The sequence below is a fragment of the Anomaloglossus baeobatrachus genome, chromosome 5 (genome assembly GCF_048569485.1).
Source record: "Anomaloglossus baeobatrachus isolate aAnoBae1 chromosome 5, aAnoBae1.hap1, whole genome shotgun sequence".
Lineage (NCBI taxonomy): Eukaryota > Metazoa > Chordata > Amphibia > Anura > Aromobatidae > Anomaloglossus > Anomaloglossus baeobatrachus.
In genome coordinates, this window is record NC_134357.1 from 69,036,507 (window position 1) to 69,061,137 (window position 24,631).

At 46.5% G+C, this 24,631-nt stretch overlaps 1 protein-coding gene across 1 annotated transcript in view; it reads left to right on the forward strand.

Annotated features, from left to right (window-relative positions):
• The window catches only part of LOC142312634 (scavenger receptor cysteine-rich domain-containing protein DMBT1-like), a 69,560-nt gene that overhangs the window by 15,552 nt on the left and 29,377 nt on the right, over positions 1-24,631 (forward strand). The window contains exons 4-5 of the mRNA XM_075351631.1: positions 4,167-4,478; positions 23,615-23,932. Coding sequence (XP_075207746.1) covers positions 4,167-4,478; positions 23,615-23,932 — 630 coding nt within the window. The remainder of the gene's footprint in view (positions 1-4,166; positions 4,479-23,614; positions 23,933-24,631) is intronic.

Genomic DNA, 24,631 nt, shown 5'->3' on the forward strand with positions numbered 1-24,631 from the left:
CCTCAGGGGGTCTTCAAACCCGACATGGCGTCCGCTAATTAGTGCAGCTAATTTTGCGTTCAAAAATTCAAATGGCGCTCCTTGCCTTCCGAGCACTGCCGTGTGTCCAAACATTTGATTTCCACCACATATGAGGTATCTGCGTACTCAGGAGAAAATGGACAATACATTTTATGTTGCATTTTTTCCCGATACCCTTGTGAAAAAAAAAGCTACCTAGTTGAAGCAACAGTTTTGTGGTAAAAAATTTATTTTTTCTTTTCACGGCTCAACGTTATAAACTTCTGTGAAGCCCCCAGGTGTTCAAAGTGCTCATCAAACATCTAGAAAAAATATTTGAGGGCTCTAGTTTCCAAAATGGGGTCACTTGTGGGGGAGCTCCATTGTTTAGGCACCTCAGGGGGTCTTCAAACCCGACATGGCGTCCGCTAATTAGTGCAGCTAATTTTGCGTTCAAAAATTCAAATGGCGCTCCTTGCCTTCCGAGCACTGCCGTGTGTCCAAACATTTGATTTCTACCACATATGAGGTATCTGCGTACTCAGGAGAAAATGGACAATACATTTTATGTTGCATTTTTTCCCGATACCCTTGTGAAAAAAAAAGCTACCTAGTTGAAGCAACAGTTTTGTGGTAAAAAATTTATTTTTTCTTTTCACGGCTCAACGTTATAAACTTCTGTGAAGCCCCCAGGTGTTCAAAGTGCTCATCAAACATCTAGAAAAAATATTTGAGGGCTCTAGTTTCCAAAATGGGGTCACTTGTGGGGGAGCTCCATTGTTTAGGCACCTCAGGGGGTCTTCAAACCCGACATGGCGTCCGCTAATTAGTGCAGCTAATTTTGCGTTCAAAAATTCAAATGGCGCTCCTTGCCTTCCGAGCACTGCCGTGTGTCCAAACATTTGATTTCCACCACATATGAGGTATCTGCGTACTCAGGAGAAAATGGACAATACATTTTATGTTGCATTTTTTCCCGATACCCTTGTGAAAAAAAAAGCTACCTAGTTGAAGCAACAGTTTTGTGGTAAAAAATTTTTTTTTCTTTTCACGGCTCAACGTTATAAACTTCTGTGAAGCCCCCAGGTGTTCAAAGTGCTCATCAAACATCTAGAAAAAATATTTGAGGGCTCTAGTTTCCAAAATGGGGTCACTTGTGGGGGAGCTTCATTGTTTAGGCACCTCAGGGGGTCTTCAAACCCGACATGGCGTCCGCTAATGAGTGCAGCTAATTTTGTGTTCAAAAATTCAAATGGCGCTCCTTGCCTTTCGACCTCTGCCGTGCACCCAAACAATTGATTTTTACCCCATATGGGGTATCAGCGTACTCAGGACAAAATGCATAATAAATTGTAGGGTGCACTTTCTCTTTTCTCCCTTGTAAAAATGAAAATTTTATGGCTAAAGTAACATTTTTGTGTTAAAAAGTAAAATTTTCATTTTTTCCTTCCACATTGCTTTGGTTCCTGTGACGCACCTAAAGGGTTAATAAACTTCTTGGATGTGGTTTTGAGCAGTATGAGGGGTGCAGTTTTTAGAATGGGGTCACTTTTGGGTATTTTCTGTCACCTCGGCCTCTCAAAGGCACTTCAAATGTGATGTGGTCCCTAAAAAAAATATTTTGTAAATTTTGTTGGACAAATAAGAAATTGCTGATGAATTTTGACCCCTGTTAACTTCCTAACGAAAAAAAAAATTCTTTCGAAAATTGCGCTGGTGTAAAGTTGACAAGTGGGAAATGTTATTTAGTAACTATTTTGTGTGACATATCTCTCAGATTTATGGCCATAAATTTTCAATGTTTGAAAATTGCGAAATTTTCCAAATTTTCGCACAATTTCCTAAATTTTCACAAATAAACGCAAAAAATATCGGCCTAAATTTACCACTGACATGAAGTACAATATGTCATGAAAAAACAATCTCAGAATCGCCAGGATCCGTTGAAGCGTTCCAGAGTTATAACCTGTCAAAGTGACACTGGTCAGAATTGCAAAAAATGGCCCGGTCATTAGGGTGTTTTAGTGGCCGGGGGTGAAGGGGTTAACCAATTTATTAGAAAGAAAAACAAATCCAGGTCTGGTGTAATCCAAGGGGTTGCCATGACGAACCACACTGTCCCAGTCAATGAAGAGCAGAATGTTCCCCATTGGCTGGGAGAGCAATGCAGTGACCTGAGCTAACATCAATAGGTCAGCCCAGGTCACTGCAGGGGATGACAAGTGCTGCTGTCAGCGAGGTACATTACCTGCGCTGATCTCCTGCACTGCCGACAGGACCTGTCACTGAGTTCAATGACCGCCGCCTTCACAGCCAAGTATCGCGAGAGGCCCGTGACGTCACTGCTAGTCAGTCTCGTGTCGGAAGCGAGAGAAGGTGATGTGACAAGCGGCGGCCATGGAGGACAGTGACAGCGCTGAGGTCGGGACTTCATCACCGCAGGTAAGCCGAGCGGGACCATGTGTGCAGAGTGTGTGTGCAGAGTGTGTGTGTGTGTGTGTACGTGTGTACATGCCGTGGGCAGGAGGGGGCGGAGCGTGCTGAGCGGGGAAGTGTGGGCTTCCTGCACGTAACTAGGATAAACATCGGGTTACTAACCAAAGCGCTTTGCTTGGATACCCGATGTTTATCTTGGTTACCAATGTTGTAAACATCTGTGAATCACCTATGTGTTCAATATGCTCAACACACACCTCAATGATTTCCTTCTGTGGTGTAGTTTTAAAGATTGGTCACTTCTAATCTTTTCGTCTGTTTTGGTTCCCTAGAGACTCAACAAATGCAACATGCTGTATGCAGTCTTTCAGTCTATTACATCCAAAATTATCCTCTAAAAAACAAATAGTGCATTTCCTTTCCTGGCCCTGCTTTGCGCCCAAACAGTAGTTTTTGACCACAAATCCAGTATTAACAAACTAAACATAAATTGCACAAAAAATGATGAGATCCCTTTTCTCCTTCCACTCTTGAAAAAATAAAAAATATAGCACCAAAGTAACATTTTTGTGGAAATAACTATTTTTTTCTTTTCACTTCTTCATTTTAATTCCTTGAAGCGCCTGAAGGGATAACTACCTTTTTAAATGTGGTTTTGAGTACTTTCAAAAGTCAGTTAATAAAAATGGGGTCACTTTTAGGCTTTTTTTTAAATGTAGGTTGCTAAAAGTCATTTTAAATTTGAAGTGGTCCAGACTCCGTAATAAAACATTTTTTGTAACGTTTGTGGCAAAAATAAAAAGTTACTGTTAAAAATTTAACCCCTCTACATGTTTAACAAAAAAATACAATTCAAAAATGATGCTAATGTAAAGTATATATTTGTCCAACGACCCATACTAATTATTTTAAATGGTATGGAATTAAAATGTAAATTTTTGGCACACCGAGATGCCAAGACTGGACACAGAGGTTCACACATATCTATAGCGTATAAAAGTGGAAGTATAAAAGTGGTTCAAGATAAGAAATAAAAATAGCAGCACTCACTGTCTCAAGAGTTTAATTTATTGTTGCAAAAAAGTAGAATGAAAAAGGCGGTAGAGAACAAAAAGGATGATGGCCATTTTGTGTTACCCACACGCTTCAAAGTTCCTGTGCAGGAGGTTTAAAGAGAATATTCAGTTAAAAAAGAATATTCACTCTTTTAATGCATGTATAAGTGAGGGTAAACAGGATATCAGAAGGCTGGAATTCCGATTAAGATGGAAGTTGACCCGTTGACACATTGCACTTTTATTCAACATTTTGTGCAGGTTAGAAAAAAGTGTAGCCAGCCATCCAGAACCTTCATGACAGTGCATAAAAATTAGTCACTTTTTGGCCCTGTCAGCAAAAATAAGTAAGGCGTCCATGAAGTTTTTGAGCCTGAAAAAACTTATACAAGTTATTTTGACTGCATTTATCATCATGTTTTAGTTTTCAGTGAATGCAGCTAATGGTTTCTTATCAAATATATGGACTGCAGACAAATATCCCTTGTAATCTTAATGATTTCCCATGGTTTTTCCATGTGTCTATAAAAATATTGTCTTTCAGGGTTTTTTTTTATAAAATGTCCAGAAAAAATAGAATTAAGTTGACTACCCTGTTTGGACTATTTCATTGAGACTATTTAAAGTGTAAAATTTTTGGAAATGACAATTTTCCTATTTTATTTTTAGGTTCAGACATGTCTTTAAGACTTGTAAATGGCAATGGTCAATGTAACGGTCGTGTAGAAATCCTCTATAATGGAGCATGGGGAACTGTGTGTGATGATTATTTTGATTTGAACGCTGCACAAGTTGTATGCAGGCAGTTACATTGTGGCAACGCACTTGCAGCTAATGGCAGTGCTGCTTTTGGCCAAGGACAAGGACAAATTGTATTGGATGATGTGCAATGTACCGGCAATGAACAACGTGTATGGGACTGTCAACACCAACCATATACAGTACACAACTGTGGCCACAATGAAGATGCTGGAGTTGTCTGCTCAGGTATAGTCAGATAGAAGAAATTCTTTTTAATCATTTGTTATCATTCCATGTTTTATCATAGATGTTAGAGTTCAGGTAGGTCATATTTTTAGACTGTCTACAACTTAGGGTACTGTAAACAAAAAATAGATTTTGTAGGGAAGTCCTAGAGGATTAGAGGTATATTGGTTTCTGCCCCATCACCACCCATCACCACCCAGCTGCTATTATGTTTTATGTGGGATAGGAGGATTACTTTGTGAGGTCATTAATACCCCAACCATGAAATGATGATAAGTTAAACTTTTTTTAGCGGAAACATACTAACAAAAGACTTAATAAACGTTTAACATTTTTCACTATGTTTTTTTTTCAAATTGTATTTACTTTCTATTTTTTTACTGTAATGTCAATACTACTTCACTACGGTGACAAAGCACAAGTAAATCTTATATATATAAACATGCTCTGTGACAAAGGAATGATTGATGCATTTCCCACCACAATGATCCAAATTTATTTTGAGAATAGGGTCAGACTGCTGTCAATGGAGAGTTTCCAAAATGGGGTCACTTGTGGGGGTTTCTGCTGATTTCGCATGTCAGGGACTCTTCAAATGTGACAATGATGTATACAGTATATTACAGCCAAAATGGTAGTCCTAAATTGAAATAGCGCACCTGCCATTTTATGCCTTGCAAAGTGCCTAAACAGCAGTTTCCTACCACAAATTGGGTGTTGGCAAACTCAGGAGTAGAGATGAGCGAACCGGTCGCGGTTCGGCTCGAGGTCGGTTCACCGAACGGAGGTCCCGTACGAGTTCGGATCGTCGAACGTTCGACGAACCGAACTCGAACTGCATAGGAAACAATGGCAGGCAATCACAAACACATAAAAACACCTAGAAAACGCCCTCAAAGGTGTCCAAAAGGTGACAAACAACTCACAACACAACACAAACACATTGGAAAGTGACAAGGACATGTACTCATGCGAAAACAATAGAGCTGGACAAGGAAAAAGATTAGGAGACACAGATATATGAGTATATGCAAGGAAACATCGATGCCATTACTGTGCATCTTGAGCCCTGCTCATTTTAGGCATCCAATATGGATAAATTGCCTGAGCTTGCCACGTACGGCTTGGGGATCTTGTCGTGTCCTGCAGCCAGCGTTCTCTCGGAACCTGTCTTCAGTGCTGCTGGGGGTCTGCTGGCAGATAAGCACACGTGTCTGTCCACTGACAATGTGGACATCGCTCTCAGAGGACTTTTCTTCCCCTGGGTCATCCAGGGGAGGCGAAAGGCACGCATATTTTTGAGAGTGCTTCATGCAAAGCATCTTTTTCATTTTGAAAAGGGGGGTAAAGTGATGCCAGTCAAGTGGGGTGTGTGTGGCCCAATTAGTGGCAATGAGAAAGACTGTGGTTGGAGTCCCCTCGCTGTGTTTCTAAAAGAACGAAGATGAACAAGTCATGGCTCTCAGAGGACTTTTCTTCCCCTGGGTCATCCAGGGGACGGGAAAGGCACACGTATTTTTGAGAGTGCTTCATGCAAAGCATCTTTTTCTTTTTCAAAACGGGGGTCAACTGAGGCCAGTCAAGTGGGGTGTGTGTGGCTCAATTAGTGGCAACGAGGGAGACTGTGGTTGGAGTCCCCTCGCTGTGTTTCTAAAAGAACCAAGATGAACAAGTCATGGCTCTCAGAGGACTTTTCTTCCCCTGGGTCATCCAGGGGACGGGAAAGGCACGCATATTTTTGTGAGTGCTTCATGCAAAGCATCTTTTTCTTTTTCAAAAGGGGGGTCAACTGATGCCAGTCAAGTGGGGTGTGTGTGGCCCAATTAGTAGCAACGAGGGAGACTGTGGTTGGAGTCCCCTCGCTGTGTTTTACATGATTTTCGAAGGGCATGACATGCCTAAAAGGTTGAGTTTCATCATCTGCAACTTGTTGGCAACAGAAAGGCTGCCTTTACACCCTTTTGAGATCGAGGATTTTCGAGACCTTATGCCCATTGCAGTGCCCCAAGAGCCGATGGCCAGTCGTCACTCCTTCTCCAAGAAAGGCGTGCCCGCGCTACCACAGCAGGTCGCACACAACCTCACCGATTCCTTTAGAAACTCTGTGTGTGACAGGGTGCATTTCACCACATATTTTTGGACCAGTAAGCATGGACAGGAGAGTTACATGTTGCTGACTGGGCACTGAGTAACTATGGTGAGAGATGGAGAAGGGTTTGCTGTACAAGTCTTGCCATATACACGACTTGTGTGTCAATCCTTCATCTGTATGTACAAGTTCCTCCACTGCTTCTGCCTCCTCAACCTCGTGTGGGTCCTCCACCTCGGCCCAAACCCTGTGTGGTCAGGCCACTTGCATTGTAACTGCTCCCAAGGAATCCCACACACCTCCTTACTATGCTGGCAGCAGAGCTCAAGGCCATCAGGCGGTCAAATGTTTACTTTGAAATGTAGGGGAAAAGTGAGACACCGCTGAGTAATTGTGGACGGTTAGCTCTGGAGAGTGAGACCGAGTTTCATCAATGGTTGTCTCCACTCAACCAGCAGCCAGGGAAGGTCGGGTGCGACAATGATGCAAACTAGTCTGCGACCCTTCTTCAGGGCCATGTGGCACACGTGCCTTGTATGGCTCATGTGTTGAACCTGGTTGTCCAGCAATTTTTAAAACACTATCCCGGCCTACATGGCCTTCTGCAGAGGGCACGGTGTAACGCCTGCCTGGATCGACACACTCAGATGGGCTGTAAAGGATAGCCTAGAGGCAAGCCACTCACCAAGCTGGACACCAAGAACCCTGAAACCCTTTAACCCCTATACAGTGATTTGGAATTACACAGGGCCCAAGTTGATCAATACCTGTGGAAGGCTGCAGTTCCAGAGAATAGTAGTCATGCAGGGTCAAAAACATTAATTGAGGAAGATGAACAGAAAGGGATGGCCAGGACTTAATCAGAAAACAAGCAGAGGTGAAATGCGGATCGGCCAACAAGGTACATAAACAGCAAGCAGGAAAAGTAGTCAGGTAACAAGCACACAAACTCATAAAACTGAACTGAGGGTAACAGTAACAAGAGGTTCATAGCTTTGTCTGGCAGTGGTCTGCAGACAGGAGGGGCCTAAAAAAGGGTGTGGTGTTTTCCCATTGGTTGTAGCTGAATGATGGTACTTCATCTGTGAGATACCCACCACCTACATTCAGCCTGTGGTTCTGCATCTGTCAAGGTAACGCAGCCCAGTGGTGAGCATAACCTGCGTCCACCTGCGCCGCTGGCATCGACTCCTTTCCCATCATCAGCACTATGCACGAAAGGAACACGTTGTCACCTGGCGACCGGAGTACAAATTGATTGAGTGGACTACGTTGGTGACTTAACAGCCGTGTGCGACAATGATGCAAACCTGTCTGCGGCCCTTCGTCAGGGCAATGTGACACATGTGCCTTGTATGGCTCACGTGTTGAATCTGATTCTCCAGCAATTTTTAAAATACCATCCCAGCCTACATGGCCTTGTGCAGCGGGCACGCTGCTATGTGCTCACTTTCATCCTTCGCACCCAGCAGCTTTCATCGCTCCTGAAGTCTTAGGGTCTGGCGGTTAAACGCCGGAAATGCGATGTTCCGACACGCAAGAATTGGAATCTGCACATGTTGCAGCATCTGTGACAGCACCGCAGAGCCCTGCTGAAATACGGCATGACGTATACCCTGGGCTAACTTGATCCAGAGGTGGTGCAGATCACGCTGCTGGAGTGGTGTCAGATCAAGGACCTATGCACCCTTCTACACAGTTTACAAATGTCGACGAAGATGTTTAGCCATGGCGATGCCATTCTCAGCGTGACAATTCTGGTCATCTACAAGATGGAGCACACTGTAAGCATTATTCGGAGTCAGGTGTTGGTCCAAGAGGAAGGGGAGGAAGTACAGGAGGAGTCATATGCAGAAGGCATAATAAGATGTACAAGGTCCATACGGTGAGCGGCACCTAGGCGGCAGTCATGGTGGGGGATAGGGATTAACAAGGGCGCATAGTATCAGCAAAAATTGTTGAGGAAGGTGCAGGAGCCCATGAAGAAATGGAGGACGAACTTGCGATGGGCATGGAAGACTCAGCAGATGAGTGAGAGCTTGCTCACATTTCGGTTGTGCGAGGTTTGGGGGAGAGGGCAGAGGAAGGAGGCCCGATTCTCACCTCTCTGCCACCAACAAACCAAGGACTTGGTCCTCCTACAACATGACCCTCGGATTGTACGAATTCAAAGTAATGCTAACTACTGGGTTGCCACGCTGTTAGATCCTCGGTACAAGACCAAATTTGGCTAAATAATTCCTGCCATAGAAAGGGACGCACGTATACAGGAGTATCTGCAGAAGGTGGTACGGATTCTTAGATCTGCTTTTATCAGTAAACACCAGTGCTGCACAGAGTGAATCTCAACGCTTTGTCATGGATAGGAGCAAATGGTCTTTTACTTGTCCACATCTGAGGGACCGAGGGCTGGCTGCTGTGCTGAGACGGCATTGAGTACGGTGTCCCTGCAGAGTGGCACTTTTGGTCATATACCAAATGAGTTGAAAAAGGACAGATGCTGGTGGAAAGAGGAACAGGTGTGTTGGAAAGGGGAAAAAAGTTTTTGTCCGTGGGTTTGTTGGTTAAGCAAAAGTAACATTTGATGAAGAAACACCATCTGTTACGGTGGGACTGGCAGATTTGGATAAGGTGGTATATACTATGTTACCGCTATATAACGAAAATTATTAAGAAAAGAAAGAGAAAGGTATATATCCCCATCAGCAGTCAATGTCCACCGTGCTCCCAGATGGAAAAGGAGAGGTTGGCAACTGGAAGGTTAGGTGGAGGATACAGAGCTGTGTGGCTATGAAACTAAGAGTTGCCTGAACCGAGTTAGACGCCACTCGGATCTTGAGAGTGGGAGCCCTGTTAGCGTCACAGGGTCCACACGCCCACCCAGCCCAGGAACTCCCTGTTAACATCACAGGGGCCATTCAGTGCGCTGACCGTGTGCATTGGGGCCACACCTGTGGACAGCAGGCGCATCAGCAGAAGCAGGCCTGTTAATGCTATTGGGCTGCACAAGCAGGACTTGTACGACAGGAGCTGGTCTTAACCGTTCTGCGTTACCAACTGTGGTGGCGGCCTGCATCGACGCCCTATCCCTGCCTACCTCTGGCCTAAAGCCGCAATGGGTTCAACACATGGAGGTGTGCTCTTTCGGAGCATAACAGAAGACTGCGCACCTCCTTGTTTGTTCCAGCCCGTTTTATAACCTGGGTCCGCCCCAAACCATGGTGGACCACAATGCACCTCCTGGAGACAAAAGCAGAGGGACACGTCATGAGTGGCATAACTAGTGTCCTATTTAAAACCGCAACTTCAATAATGACCTCATGGCTGCCACGACACAAATACCTTACCAGTCATCGTCTGACCATCAATAATGAGGTGACAAGTCATAGGGGCGGGCCTCTGCAAGCCATTTGGGAGTGGCCTGCCCACATCGTCAGGACACCTGATGCCCTGTGGTCTATATGGGCCCCCCACATCAGGGGCAGGGCCAAAGAGTTCATTACCTGACCTAGTCTCTGATGCAGTAAGTGCCTGAGCATGGTCAGTTGCATGAAATACAGTCTCTGAAAAAAGACTATCAGCTTTAGCATGGTGTCTAGGCACAAAACAGGACTTAGACCCGGCACGGAATGCAAGTACCTGTGCAAAGAGGCTTTTCGCACTAAGTGTGGGAGCATGCGCTGCATCCCGAAATGAAGACTTAGCCTCAGGAATGGCACAGTCAGGCTGAGCATACTCACTAGGCGAAACACTGTAGTTAGGCTGCAGCTGGGGTAAATCGGCACACGAATGCGCACTAGCTGCCTCTCCACACTTACACGTGGAGGAGAAATTGCTCTTCGGGTGTGGACTTGTAGATGCTGTCTATGAACAGAAGGAAAAGCTAAAGGAAGCCTCACTTTCTATCCCTCCGAATTATCAAATGCAGCAATGACTTCTCTGAGTTTGCTATAACATTAGCGTAGCAAAATGTGCATGAGGGTGTCATGCAGAGGTGCTACAAATAGCTTGGCACCAGTGGGACAATAATGAAATACAACAGCCAGTTCTATGATGCCACTAAATGGCAGTATTTTTTGCTATCATTATAGCTTATTAACCCCATAGCGACGGCCTAACGTCTCAAGACGTCGGAAAAACAGGGTACTTATTCTGTTCCGACGTCTTGAGACGTCAGGCCGGAAAAACCCTGTAGCGCCCCCCAGTGACGAAAAATCTCGGGGGTTTCAGCTACCCGGGGTAGCTGAGACCCCCCAGATTATGAATCGGGGTGTTTTTTATGCACCCCGTTAATGCGATCGCCGGTATACACCGTATACCGGCGACAACATAAAAAAAAAAAAAATGGCTGGTAAAATCTATTTATTTCTCATCTGACGTGATCAAACATGTCAGATGAGAAATAAATGTGAGCCCTTAGTGCCCCCAAAGCCCCCGGTACCGGAGAAATCCATCCAACCCCCCCCCCCCCCGGAAAATCCAAGATGGCGCCGACGCGCGCTGAAAACTCCCGCCGCCGCCGGCTCTGCATTCATTTCCCTCCGATCTGAAATGATCAAACATTTCAGATCGGAGGGAAATGTCCCCCTCCTGACCTCTCCTCCGGTACACCGGAGCTCTTTGGTCCCTGGAGCCCCCTCCAGTTCTTCAGAGCCCCCCTCCGGAGCGTGCAAGATGGCGCCGACGCGCGCTGAAAACTGCCGCCGCCGGCTCTGCATTCATTTCCCTCCGATCTGAAATGATCAAACATTTCAGATCGGAGGGAAATGTCCTCCCCCTGACCCCTCCTCCGGTCCACCGGAGCCCTCTGGTCACCGGAGCCCCCTCCGGGTCTCCAGAGCCACCCCCCCCTCCCCCGCATTCATTCTGCTCTTTCTGCCGCATGTGACACGTCACATGCGGCAGAAAGGGTTCCCCAGGTCCCCCCAGGTCCCACTAGGTCACCCCCCATCACCCCCCCCCCCCAGCCCCCGGTCATACGTTACCTGTCTGGTGATCCGTCCCGCGATCACGCCGCCTCCTTCTTGAATGCTGACGGCGCATGCGCAGACAGCGGCTGTCAGCTGGATTCCTCCCCCGGTCCACAGTGGAGCAGCCTGTGCATCAGCGACGTCAGTCTTGCAGGGACGCTGACGTTGCTGATGCACAGGCTGCTCCACTGTGGACCGGGGGAGAGTGAGTGCAGTAATCAGCAGTCTCTCCATGTGAGGAGTGTGGTCCTCACATGGAGAGACTGCTGTTCCAGAAAATGGGGGGTACGTTCTGTGAGCGTGCCCCTCATATTCTGGAATGAGGTTACTGCAGGTCACTCTGCCCTAAGTTGGACCGGGGCAGTGTGAGTGCAGTATTCTCAGATTACTGCACCCACACTGCTCATGGAGAGCTTGCTCTTCCAGAAAATGGGGGATACGTTCCCTGAACGTGCCCCCCATATTCTAGAAGATCCAGAGTCGGCGTGGGACCTCACGGATTACAGCGGATTACAGCGACCGTAATTTCTTTATTTTCAATAAATTGGGGAAAGAGGAATGTTTCGGGGAGTTTTTTTTTCAAATAAATTTTTTTTTTGTCTTTTTTTTTGTCTATTACTTGACTGGGTTAGTGATGTCGGGTATCTGTTTAGATGCCGTGACATCACTAACCCCAGGGCTTGATGCCAGGTGACATTACAGCTGGTATCAACCCCATATATTACCCCGTCTGCCACCGCACCAGGGCGCGGGATGAGCTGGGGCGAAGCACCAGGATTGGCGCATCTAATGGATGCGCCACTTCTGGGGCGGCTGCGGCCTGCTATTTTTAGGCTGGGAAGAGTCCAATAACCATGGCTCTTCCCACCCTGAGAATACCAGACCCCAGCTGTCCGCTTCACCTTGGCTGGTGATCTAATTTGGGGGGGACCCCACGTTTTGTTTTTTTTAAAAAAACCGCCTGGGGAGCCCTCCAAATTGATCACCAGCCAAGGTGAAGCTGTCAGCTGTGGTTTGCAGGCTACAGCTGTCTGCTTTACCCTAGCTGGCTATCAAAAATGGGGGGGACCCCACGTCGTTTATTTTAATTATTATTTTTTTGGGGGGCTAAATACAAGGCTAGGCACCCTTTAGTGCCACATGAAAGGCACTAAAGGGCGCCAGCTTAGAATATGCAGGGGGTGGGACGTTATATATGTTTGACATGTATCCATTCATCCATTGCAGCATTTTAGGCTGTGCGCCCACAATCGGGATTTGCAGCGTTTTGGGAGCAGAGTGTTTTCCCTGCATCCATAGCGCTGCATTGTGCAGTAGAAGCACAGTGGAAGGATTTTTAGAAATCCCATGCCCAATGTGCTTGCCCAATGTGCTTCTTTTCTCCGCCACATAAACTGACCTGTGGCGCAGCTTCCCGAGCCTCAGCATGTCAATTTATGCTGCGGAGATGAGTGTTCTCTGCAGGTAGCATAGAGCTCCACAGCGGCCTGAACCCAAATCGTGGGCATGGGCAGCTGCGTTCTCCCGTGGACAACACTCACATCTCTGCAGGAGGCTGACACTGTGTACTAGACGCCGTGTCGCTGGCTCATGGCCACATAGCCTAAAAGTGAGACATTGGTTGCTACAGCAACATTTTTGTGAAGTACCTGTGGATTCAAAATGCTTATTATACTCCTGAATAAAATCCAGTTTCCAAAATGGGGTCACTTGTGGGGGTTTCTAATGTATAGGTACCCAAGGGGCCCTGCAAATGTGACATGGTGCCCGCAATTTATTTCAACTTTTCCAGAATTCAAATGGTGCTGCTTCCATTCCAAGCCCTCCCATTTATCCAAACAGAGGTTTTTGGCCACATGTGGGGTATCCCTGTGCTCATAAGACATTGGATAACAACCTGTTGGGTCCACGGTTTGTTGTTGTCTCTTGAAAAAGTGAGAAATTTGATGCTGAAGCAACATTTTTGTGAAAAAAATGAAAATTTTCAATATGGCAACCTAAGCTTATCAAATTCTGTGAAGTATTCGTGGATTCATACTGCTCACTATACACCTAGATAAAAGCCTTGAGGTGTCTTGTTTCCAGAATGGAGTCACTTGTGGGGGACCTCCACTGTTTAGGCACCTCAGGGGCTCTCCAAATGCAACCTGGCGTCCGCTATTGATTCCAGCCAATTTTGCAGTCAAATGGCACTCCTTACCTTCCGAGCCCTGCCATGCGCCCAAACAGTTGATTTCCACCACATATAAGGTATCGCCAAACTCAGGAGAAATTGCACAATAAATGTTATGCTGAAATTTTTCCTTTTACTCTTGTAAAAAAAAAAGCTACCTGGTTGAAATAACAATTTTGTGGTAAAATTTTTTTTTTTTTTTCATGGCTCAACGTTATAAAATTCTGTGAAGCACCTGGGGGTTCAGGGTACTCACCAAACATCTAGATAAATTCCTTGAGGGGCCTAGTTTCCAAAATGGGGTCACTTGTGTGGGGTTTCTGCTGTTTAGGTACCTTAGGGGTCCTCCAAATGTGACATGGTGCCCGCAATCTTTTTCAGCCAAATTTCCTTTCCAAAATTCAAATATTGCTCCTTTCGTTCCAAGCCCTCCCATTTGTCCAAACAAAGGTTTCAGACCACATGTGAGGTATCACCGCGCTCATAAAAAAGTGGTTAACAAACCTTGAGGTCAAATTTTTGGAATTACCTCTTGAAAAAGTGAGAAAATTGATGCTAAAGCAACATTTTTGAGAAAATTATTAAAATTTTCAATATGACAACGTAACGTTAACAAAATCTGTGAAGTACCTGTGGATCTAAAATGCTCACTATACCCCTAGATAGAAGCCTTGAGGGGTCTAGTTTCCAAAATGGTGTCACTTGTGAGGGGTTTCTTCTGTTTAGGTACCTTAGCGGACCTGTAAATGCAACATGGTGCTCGCAATCTATTTCAGCCAAATTTGCTTTCCAAAATTCAAATATTGCTCCTTCTGTTCCGAGCCCTCCCATTTGTCCAAACAGAGGTTTCTGACCACATGTGGGGTATCGGCGCACTCATAAGAAAGTGGGGAACAAGTTTTGGGGTCCATTTTGTTGTGTTAGGTCTTCTAAAAGTGAATAAATTTGGGTTAGAGCAACATTTTTAGGTAAAATTTAATTTTTGCTTTTTTTCATTCCACATTGCTTTTGTTCATGTGAAGCACCTGAAGGGTTAATAAACTTCTTGAATGTGGTTTTGAGTACTTTGGGGGGTGCAGTTTTTATAATGGTGTCACTTTTGGGTATTTTCTGTCATCTAGGCCTATTGAAGTCACTTCAAATGTGATGTGGTCCCTAAAAAAATGGTTTTGTAAATTTTGATGTAAAAATGAGAAATCGCTGATAAACTTTGAACCCCTCTAACTTCCTAACAAAAAAAAATTTTGTTTCCAAAATTATGCTGATGTAAAGTAGACATGTGGGAAATGTTATTTATTAACTATTTTGTGTCACAGAAATCTCTGGTTTAACGGTATAAAAATTCAAAAGTTGAAAATTGCTAAATTTTCAAAATGTTTGCCAATATTCAATTTTTTTCTTCAATAAACGCAAAAAATATTGTCCTAAATTTGGTACTAACATGAAGTCCAATATGTGATGAAAAAACAATCTCAGAATCACCGGGATCCGTTGAAGCGTTCCAGAGTTATAACCTCATGAAGTGACACTGGTCAGAATTGCAAAATTTGGTCTGGTCATTAAGGTGAAAATTAGCTCCGTCACTAAGGGGTTAAAAACAGAGCAGGGGGGTGTCCTGCACAGGTGCTACAAATAGCTTGGCACCAGTGGGACAATACTGAAGTCCAACAGCCACGTTTAGGATGCCACTAGGTTCACTCAGTGTTTGCTAGTATAATGGCTTAGTAACAATGAGTTTGAGTGTGCAATGCAGGCAGACGTGCTGCAAATATCTTTGCACTATTGGGACTATGCAGAAGTCCAATAGCCACGTTTAGGATGCCACTAAGTTCACTCAGTGTTTGCTAGTATAATGGCTTAGTTATAATGAGTTTGAGTGTGCAATGCAGGCAGACGTGCTGCAAATATCTTTGCACTAGTGGGACTATACAGAAGTCCAATAGCCACGTTTAGGATGCCACTAAGTTCACTCAGTGTTTGCTAGTATAATGGCATAGTAACAATGAGTTGGAGTGTGCAAAGGGCAGGAGGGTACAGTGGCAGGGTTGTGGGTCTCTGGGTAGAGGAAAGGAAGCCTGCCTTTCTATCCCTCCTAATGGGGAAATGCAGCGAGGAAATCCATGACCTTAGCTACACAGACGCTGTCATCTTGTGTAGATGTTAAACTCTGTTTTAAACTCTGTCTCCTATGACTCTGACCCTGCCGGTATGAGCCCTTAAAAGAACTGATAGAAAGTTCTATCCCTAAGCTGTCCAGCGCTGTGTATGGAGCGTAAACAGCAGTATCGGCGATAGGAGCTGCGCCAGTGACGTCTGACACCATGGACGCAGAAGGCAGATAATGGCGTGCTGGCGGAAAATGTCCGGTTTTATAATGCAGGGACATGTGACATGGACAGCCTATCACACATGCCGTTGCTTCTCTTTCTAAAAGTCCACTTAGCTGTGTGTGTGTCTGGGATTGGCTGACATGCTGGCCCTCCCCACTACACGCGCGCGCTTAGGGAAGGAAGACAAGGAAAAAAAAAAAAATGGTGATCGCCATTATACATACAGCAGTGATCTGAATGCGTTGTTCCCGCACACTATACACTGAAATGTCATAATAGTGTGAGTCACAGAGTGACTTACACTATTACAGCGGAAAGCCAGCTAGGAATTAGCTGGTCTTTTTGCTGCTAGAACCGTTCTCGAACGTATCTAGAACTATCGAGCTTTAACAAAAAGCTCGAGTTCTAGTTCGATCTAGAACAGCCCCCAAAATCACTCGAGCCGCAAACTGGAAAACCTCGAACCGCGAACCGCGATCAACTCTACTCAGGAGAAATTTCACAACCATTTGTGTGGTCCACTTTTTCTTTTAAGACTTGGCAAAATAAAAAACTTGAGTATAAAGCAGCATTTTAGTGGGAAAAAATATATTTTTCATTTTCACATCCAATGTTATAATGCTCTGTAAAGCACCCGTTAGACCTAGATGTTCACAATACCTATACATGAATTCCTTGAGGGTTGTAGATTCCAATATGGCTTCAATTTTTTTTTTTTTTTGCTGTTTTAGCATATTAGGGGCTCTGAAGATGCAAACTAGCTTCCACAATCTACAGTATTTTAGCCAAAATTGAGCTACAGAATATAAATGCCACTATGTCCCTTCCAAGCAATGCTATGTGTCCAACAGTAGTTTCTGAACAGATTTGGGGTAATGATGTAATCAAAAACATTTCACAACAAATTTTTTGGTTATTTTTCTGTTCTTAATTCTTGGGAAAATTAAACATTAGAGGCCACAGTAACAATTTGTTGTTTTTCAATTCGACGCCGCAATGTTGTAAGCATCTGTGAATCACCTATGTGTTCAATATGCTCAACACACACCTCAATAATTTCCTTCTGTGGTGTAGTTTTAAAGATTGGTCACTTCTAATCTTTTCGTCTGTTTTGGTTCCCTAGAGACTCCACAAATGCAACATGCTGTCTGCAGTCTTTCAGTCTATTACATCCAAAATTATCCTCTAAAAAACAAAAAGTGCATTTCCTTTACTAGCCCTGCTTTGCGCCCAAACAGTAGTTTCTGACCATAAATTCATTATTAACGGACTCAACATAAATTGCACAAAAAATTATGAGGTCCTTTTCTCCTTCCACTCTTGAAAAAAATGTAAAATATAGGACCAAAGTAACATTTTTGTAGAAGCGCCTGAAGCGATAATTACCTTTTTAAATGTGTTTTTGAGTACTTTCAAAAGTCAGTTAATAAAAATGGGGTCACTTATAGGCTTTTTTTTAAATGTAGGTTGCTAAAAGTCATTTTAAATTTGAACTGGTCCAGACTCCGTAATAAAACATTTTTTGTAACGTTTGTGGCAAAAATAAAAAAGTTACTGTTAAAAATTTAACCCCTCCACATGTTTAACAAAAAAATACAATTCAAAAATGATGCTAATGTAAAGTATATATTTGTCAAATGACCCATACTAATTATTTTAAATGGTATGGAATTAAAATGTAAATTTTTGGCACACCGAGATGCCAACACTGGACACAGAGGTTCACACATATCTATAGCGTATAAAAGTGGAAGTATAAAAGTGGTTCAAGATAAGAAATAAAAATAGCAGCACTCACTGTCTCAAGAGGTAAATTTATTGTGGCAAAAAAGTAGAATGAAAAAGGCGGTAGAGAACAAAAAGGATGATGGCCATTTCTTGTTACCCACACGCTTCAAAGGTCCTGTGCATGAGGTTTAAAGAGAATATCAGTTAAAAAAGAATATTCACTCTCTTAACCCCTTAACGACCTTGGACGTACTGAGTACGTCATGGTGACATGGTGCTAAACGACCCATGACGTACTCAGTACGTCATGGCGAAATCGCGGTCCCGGAGCCCCGGGGAGTGAAATTTATTTACTTAAACGGTAGATTCGGGAAGGAGGGGACCTCTGCCTGACCTCAGGAGGGGTGGTGCCTCCTTCCCGAACCTACAGAGGCTGTGATTGGCTGACGAACGCCGCTCAGCCAATTACAGCCACTGTAATGTTCTAGCCATTGAAAATGGCTGGAACATTGAAATCCAGCCCTGATCAGTGCTGCTGTAGCACTGGCCATTGGCTGGAGCTGGGTGATCGATGCTTCACCCGCCCCCAGCTCTGATTGGAGAGACCGGTCTTGTGACCGCTCTGTCCAATCAATGTGGATCTGCGGCCTGTGACCGTCCCTGGAAGCCGAGGAGAGCGGTAAGTTGTTGTCCCCGCCGCCCGCCCCTGTCCGCGATCGCCCCGCCGCTGCTCCCGCTTCACCGCTGTACCCGCCGCTGATCCCGCTTCACCGCCGCTGTCTCCGATCGCCCCGCCGCTGCTCCCGCTTCACCGCTGTCCCCGCCGCTGTCTCCGATCGCCCCGCCGCTGCTCCCGCTTCACCGCTGTCCCCGCCGCTGTCTCCGATCGCCCCGCCGCTGCTGCCGCTGTCTCCGATCGCCCCGCCGCTGCTCCCGCTTCACCGCTGTCCCCGCTGCTGTCTCCGATCGCCCCGCCGCTGCTGCCGCTGTCTCCGATCGCCCCACTGCTGCTGCCGCTTCACCGCTGTCCCCGCCGCCATGCTCCCGATGCACCGCTGTCCCCGGCGCTATGCTCCCGCTCCATCGCTGTCCCCGCCGCCATGCTCCCGATGCACCGCTATCCCCGCCGCCATGCTCCCGATGCACCGCTGTCCCCGGCGCCATGCTCCCGCTCCACCGCTGTCCCCGCCGCCATGCTCCCGATGCACCGCTGTCCTCGCCGCCATGCTCCCGATGCACCGCTGTCCCCGCCGCCATGCTCCCGATGCACCGCTGTCCCCGCCGCCATGCTCCCGATGCACCGCTGTCCCCGCCGCCATGCTCCCGATGCACTGCTGTCCCCGCTGCCATGCTCCCGATGCACCGCTGTCCCCGCCGCCATGCTCCCGATGCACCGCTGTCCCCGCCGCCATGCTCCCGATGCACCGCTGTCCCCGCCGCCATGCTCCCGATGCACCGCTGTCCACGCCGCCATGCTCCCGATGCACCGCTGTCCCCGCCGCCATGCTCCCGATGCACCGCTGTCCCCGCCGCCATGCTCCCGATGCACCGCTGTCCCCGCCGCCATTCTCCCGATGCACCGCTGTCCCCGCCGCCATGCTCCCGATGCACTGCTGTCCCCGCCGCCATGCTCCCGATGCACCGCTGTCCCCGCCGCCATGCTCCCGATGCACCGCTGTCCCCGCCGCCATGCTCCCGATGCACCGCTGTCCCCGCCGCCATGCTCCCGATGCACCGCTGTCCCCGCCGCCATGCTCCCGATGCACCGCTGTCCCCGCCGCCATGCTCCCGATGCACCGCTGTCCCCGGCGCCATGCTCCAGCTCCACCGCTGTCCCCGCCGCCATGCTCCCGATGCACCGCTGTCCTCGCCGCCATGCTCCCGATGCACCGCTGTCCCCGCCGCCATGCTCCCGATGCACCGCTGTCCCCGCCGCCATGCTCCCGATGCACCGCTGTCCCCGCCGCCATGCTCCCGATGCACTGCTGTCCCCGCTGCCATGCTCCCGATGCACCGCTGTCCCCGCCGCCATGCTCCCGATGCACCGCTGTCCCCGCCGCCATGCTCCCGATGCACCGCTGTCCCCGCCGCCATGCTCCCGATGCACCGCTGTCCACGCCGCCATGCTCCCGATGCACCGCTGTCCCCGCTGCCATGCTCCCGATGCACCGCTGTCCCCGCCGCCATGCTCCCGATGCACCGCTGTCCCCGCCGCCATTCTCCCGATGCACCGCTGTCCCCGCCGCCATGCTCCCGATGCACCGCTGTCCCCGCCGCCATGCTCCCGCTCCACCGCTGTCCCCGCCGCCATGCTCCCGCTTCACCGCTGTCCCCGCCGCCATGCTCGCCACTGTCCCTGCCGCCGTCGCACCCACCTTTTTCAGCCGCTGCTGCCCCCGAATCGGCCCCCACTGCTCCCGATCTGCGGCCGCCGCCTCCTTCATCGGCGGCCCCTTCTTCTCCATCGCCACACCACCTATCCCTCCATGTGCTGCAAGCCACCCTCCCCCCACGTGGGGGGAGGGTGGCTTGCAGCACATGTGGGGGGAGGGTGGCTTGCAGCACATGTGGGGGGAGGGTGGCTGGCTTGCAGCACATGTGGAAGGAGGGTGGCTGGCTTGCAGCACATGTGCTGCAAGCCACCCTCCCCCCACATGTGCTGCAAGCCAGCCACCCTCCCCCTACATGTGCTGCAAGCCAGCCACCCTCCCCCTACATGTGCTGCAAGCCAGCCACCCTCCCCCCACATGTGCTGCAAGCCAGCCACCCTCCCCCCACATGTGCTGCAAGCCAGCCACCCTCCCCCCACATATGCTGCAAGCCAGCCACCCTCCCCCCACATGTGCTGCAAGCCAGCGACCCTCCCCCCCACATGTGCTGCAAGCCAGCCACCCTCCCCCCACATGTGCTGCAAGCCAGCCACCCTCCCACCACATGTGCTGCAAGCCAGCCACCCTCCCCCCACATGTGCTGCAAGCCAGCCACCCTCCCCCCACATGTGCTGCAAGCAAGCCACCCTCCCCCACATGTACTGCAAGCCACCCTCCCCCCGGGGCCCCCCCTCCTCCATGTGCCATCTCTCTCTCCCATCAGACTCTGCCCCCCTCCCCGATCTGCTGCCTGCTCTCTCCCATTTTCCATCTACTGCCCCCTCTCACCCTCCTCGATCTGTTGCCTCCTTCATCTGCTGCCTCTTCTGTCTGCTGTGATCCTGCTGCCTAGATCCATCCTGTAAGGTAGGTATCCCCATCTCGCCTGCCGCTCCTCCATCCGCTGCGCCATTTCCCATCCATCCGCTGCGCCATTTCCCATCCATCCGCTGCGCCATTTCCCATCCATCCGCTGCGCCATTTCCCATCATCCATCCGCTGCGCCCTTTCCCATCCTCTGCCGCTCCTCCACCCGCTGTGCCCTTTCTCATCTTCCATCCGCTGCACCCTTTCTCATCTGCCGCCCCGCCCTCTCGCATCGCATTATCCAGCGCAGTTGCTCGCTTCCAGACTGCAGTGGATGATGCGATGCGAGACTCGTGCATTGCTCTCACGTTTGGCACTGGTCTTAGTGGCAGGCGCTCTTTTTTTTTTTTTTTACTGATGTCTGTATTTTTTATTTCGCCAAACTAATTTTTTTTGTATGGGGGGGTCTAGTTTCCAAAATGGGATCACATGTGGGGGAGCTCCATTGTTTAGGCACCTCAGGGGGTCTCCAAATGAAACATGGCGTCTGCTAATAATTCCAATCAATTTTACTGTGAAATGGCGCTCCTTCTCTTCTGAGCCCCGCCGTACGCCCAAACAATTGATTTCCACCACATATGAGGTATCGTCATACTCAGGAGAAATTGCACAATACATTTTATGGTGCATTTTTTCCTGATACCCTTGTGGAAAAAAAAGCTACCTGTTTGAAAAAACAATTTTGTGGTAAAAAAAAGAATAAAATATTTTCACGGCTGAACATTACAAACGTTTGTGAAGCCTCCAGGGGTTCAAAGTGCTCACTAAACAGCTAGATAAATTCCATGAGGGGTCTAGTTTCCAAAATGGGGTCAATTGTGGGGGAGCTCCATTGTTTAGGCACTTCAGGGGAGTCTCCAAATGAAACATGGTGTCCGCTAATAATTCCAACCAATTTAACTGTGAAATGGTGCTCCTTGCCTTCCGAGTCCTGCCGTGCGCCCAAACATTTGATTTCCACCACATATGGGGTATCTGCGTACTCAAGAGAAAATGCACAATACATTTTATGGTGCATTTTTTCCTGATACCCTTGTGATAAAAAAAAAGCTACCTGGTTGAAGCAACAGTTTTGTGGTAAAAAAATTTTTTTTCTTTTCACGGCTCAACGTTATAAGCTTCTGTGAAGCCCCCAGGGGTTCAAAGTGCACATCAAACATCTAGAAAAAATATTTGAGGGCTCTAGTTTCCAAAATGGGGTCACTTGTGGGGGAGCTCCATTGTTTAGGCACCTCAGGGAGTCTTCAAACCCGACATGGTGTCCGCTAATGAGTGCAGCTAATTTTGCACTCAAAAATTCAAATGGCGCTCCTTGCCTTCCGAGTCCTGCTGTGTGCCCAAACATTTGATTACCACCACATATGGGGTATCTGCGTACTCAGGAGAAAATGCACGATACATTTTATGATGCATTTTTCCTGATACCCTTGTGAAAATACTAATTTTTATGGCTAAAGTAACATTTTTGTGTTAAAAAAGTAAAATTTTCATTTTTTCGTCTACATTGCTTTGGTTGCTGTGAAGCTCCTAAAGGGTTAATAAACTTCTTGGATGTGGTTTTGAGCAGAGTGAGGGGTGCAGATTTTAGAATTGGGTCACTTTCGGGTATTTTCTGTCGCCTAGGTTTCTCAAAACACTCCAAATGTGATGTGGTACCTAAACAATTTTTTTTTGTAAATTTTGTTGGAAAAATGAGAAATTGATGATGAACTTTGAACCCTTCTAACTTCCTAACGGAATTTTTTTTTTTTTTTCAAAAATTGCGCTGGTGTAAAGTAGACATGTGGGAAATGTTATTTAGTAACTTTTTTGTGTGACATATCTCTCAGATTTATGGGCATAAAATTTCAAATTTTGAAAATTGCAAAATTTTCAAAATTTTCGCCAAATTTCCGAAATTTTCACAAATAAACGCAAAACATATCGGCCTAAATTTACCACTGACATGAAGTACAATATGTCACGAAAAAACAATCTCAGAATCGCCAGGATCCGTTGAAGTGTTCCAGAGTTATAATCTGTCAAAGTGACACTGGTCAAAATTGCAAAAAATGGCCGGGTCTTTAAGGTGAAAACAGGCTGGGGGCTGAAGGGGTTAATGCATGTATAAGTGAGGGTAAAAAGGATATCTGAAGGCTGGAATTCCGATTAAGATGGAAGTTGACCCGTTGACATTGCACTTTTATTCAATATTTTGTGTAGGTTAGAAGAAAGTGTAGCCAGCCATCCAGAACCTTCATGACAGTGCATAAAAATTAGTCTATTTTTAGCCCTGTCAGCAAAAATAAGTAAGGCGTCCATGATGTTTTTGAGCCTGAACAAACTTATACAAGTTATTTTGACTGCATTTATCATCATGTTTTAGTTTTCAGTGAATGCAGCTAATGGTTTCTTATCAAATATATGGACTGCAGACAAATATCACTTGTAATCTTAATGATTTCCCATGGTTTTTCCATGTGTCTATAAAAAGTATTGTATTTCAGGTTTTTTTTTTTTAAATGTCCAGAAAAAATAAGATTAAGTTGACTACCCTGTTTGGACTATTTCATTGAGACTATTTAAAGTGTAAAATTTTTGGAAATGACAATTTTCCTATTTTATTTTTAGGTTCAGACATGTCTTTAAGACTGGTAAATGGCAATGGTCAATGTAACGGTCGTGTAGAAATCCTCTATAATGGAGCATGGGGAACTGTGTGTGATGATTATTTTGATTTGAATGCTGCACAAGTTGTATGCAGGCAGTTACATTGTGGCAACGCACTTGCAGCTAATGGCAGTGCTGCTTTTGGCCAAGGACAAGGACAAATTGTATTGGATGATGTGCAATGCACCGGCAATGAACAACGTGTATGGGACTGTCAACACCAACCATATACAGTAAACAACTGTGGCCACAATGAAGATGCTGGAGTTGTCTGCTCAGGTATAGTCAGATAGAAGAAATTATTTTTAATCATTTGTTATCATTCCATGTTTTATCATAGATGTTAGCGTTCAGGTAGATCATATTTTTAGACTGTGTACAACTTAGGGTACTGTAAACAAAAAATAGATTTTGTAGGGGAGTCCTAGAGGATTAGAGGTATATTGGTTTCTGCCCCATCACCACCCATCACCACCCAGCTGCTATTATGTTTTATGTGGGATAGGAGGATTACTTTGTGAGGTCATTAATACCCCAACCATGAAATGATGATAAGTTAAACTTTTTTTAGCGGAAACATACTAACAAAAGACTTAATAAACGTTTAATATTTTTCACTATGGTTTTTTTTCAAATTGTATTTACTTTCTAGTTTTTTTACTGTCATGTCAATACTACTTTACTAAGGTGACAAAGCACAAGTAAATCTTATATATACACATGCTCTGTGACAAAGGAATGATTGATGCAGGTCCCACCACAATGATCCAAATTTATTTTGAGAATAGGGTCAGGCTGCTGTCAATGGAGAGTTTCCAAAATGGGGTCACTTGTGGGGGTTTCTGCTGATTTCGCATGTCAGGGACTCTTCAAATGTGACAATCATGTATACAGTATATTACAGCCAAAATGGTGGTCCTAAATTGAAATAGCGCACCTCCCATTTTATGCCTTGCAAAGTGCCTAAACAGCAGTTTC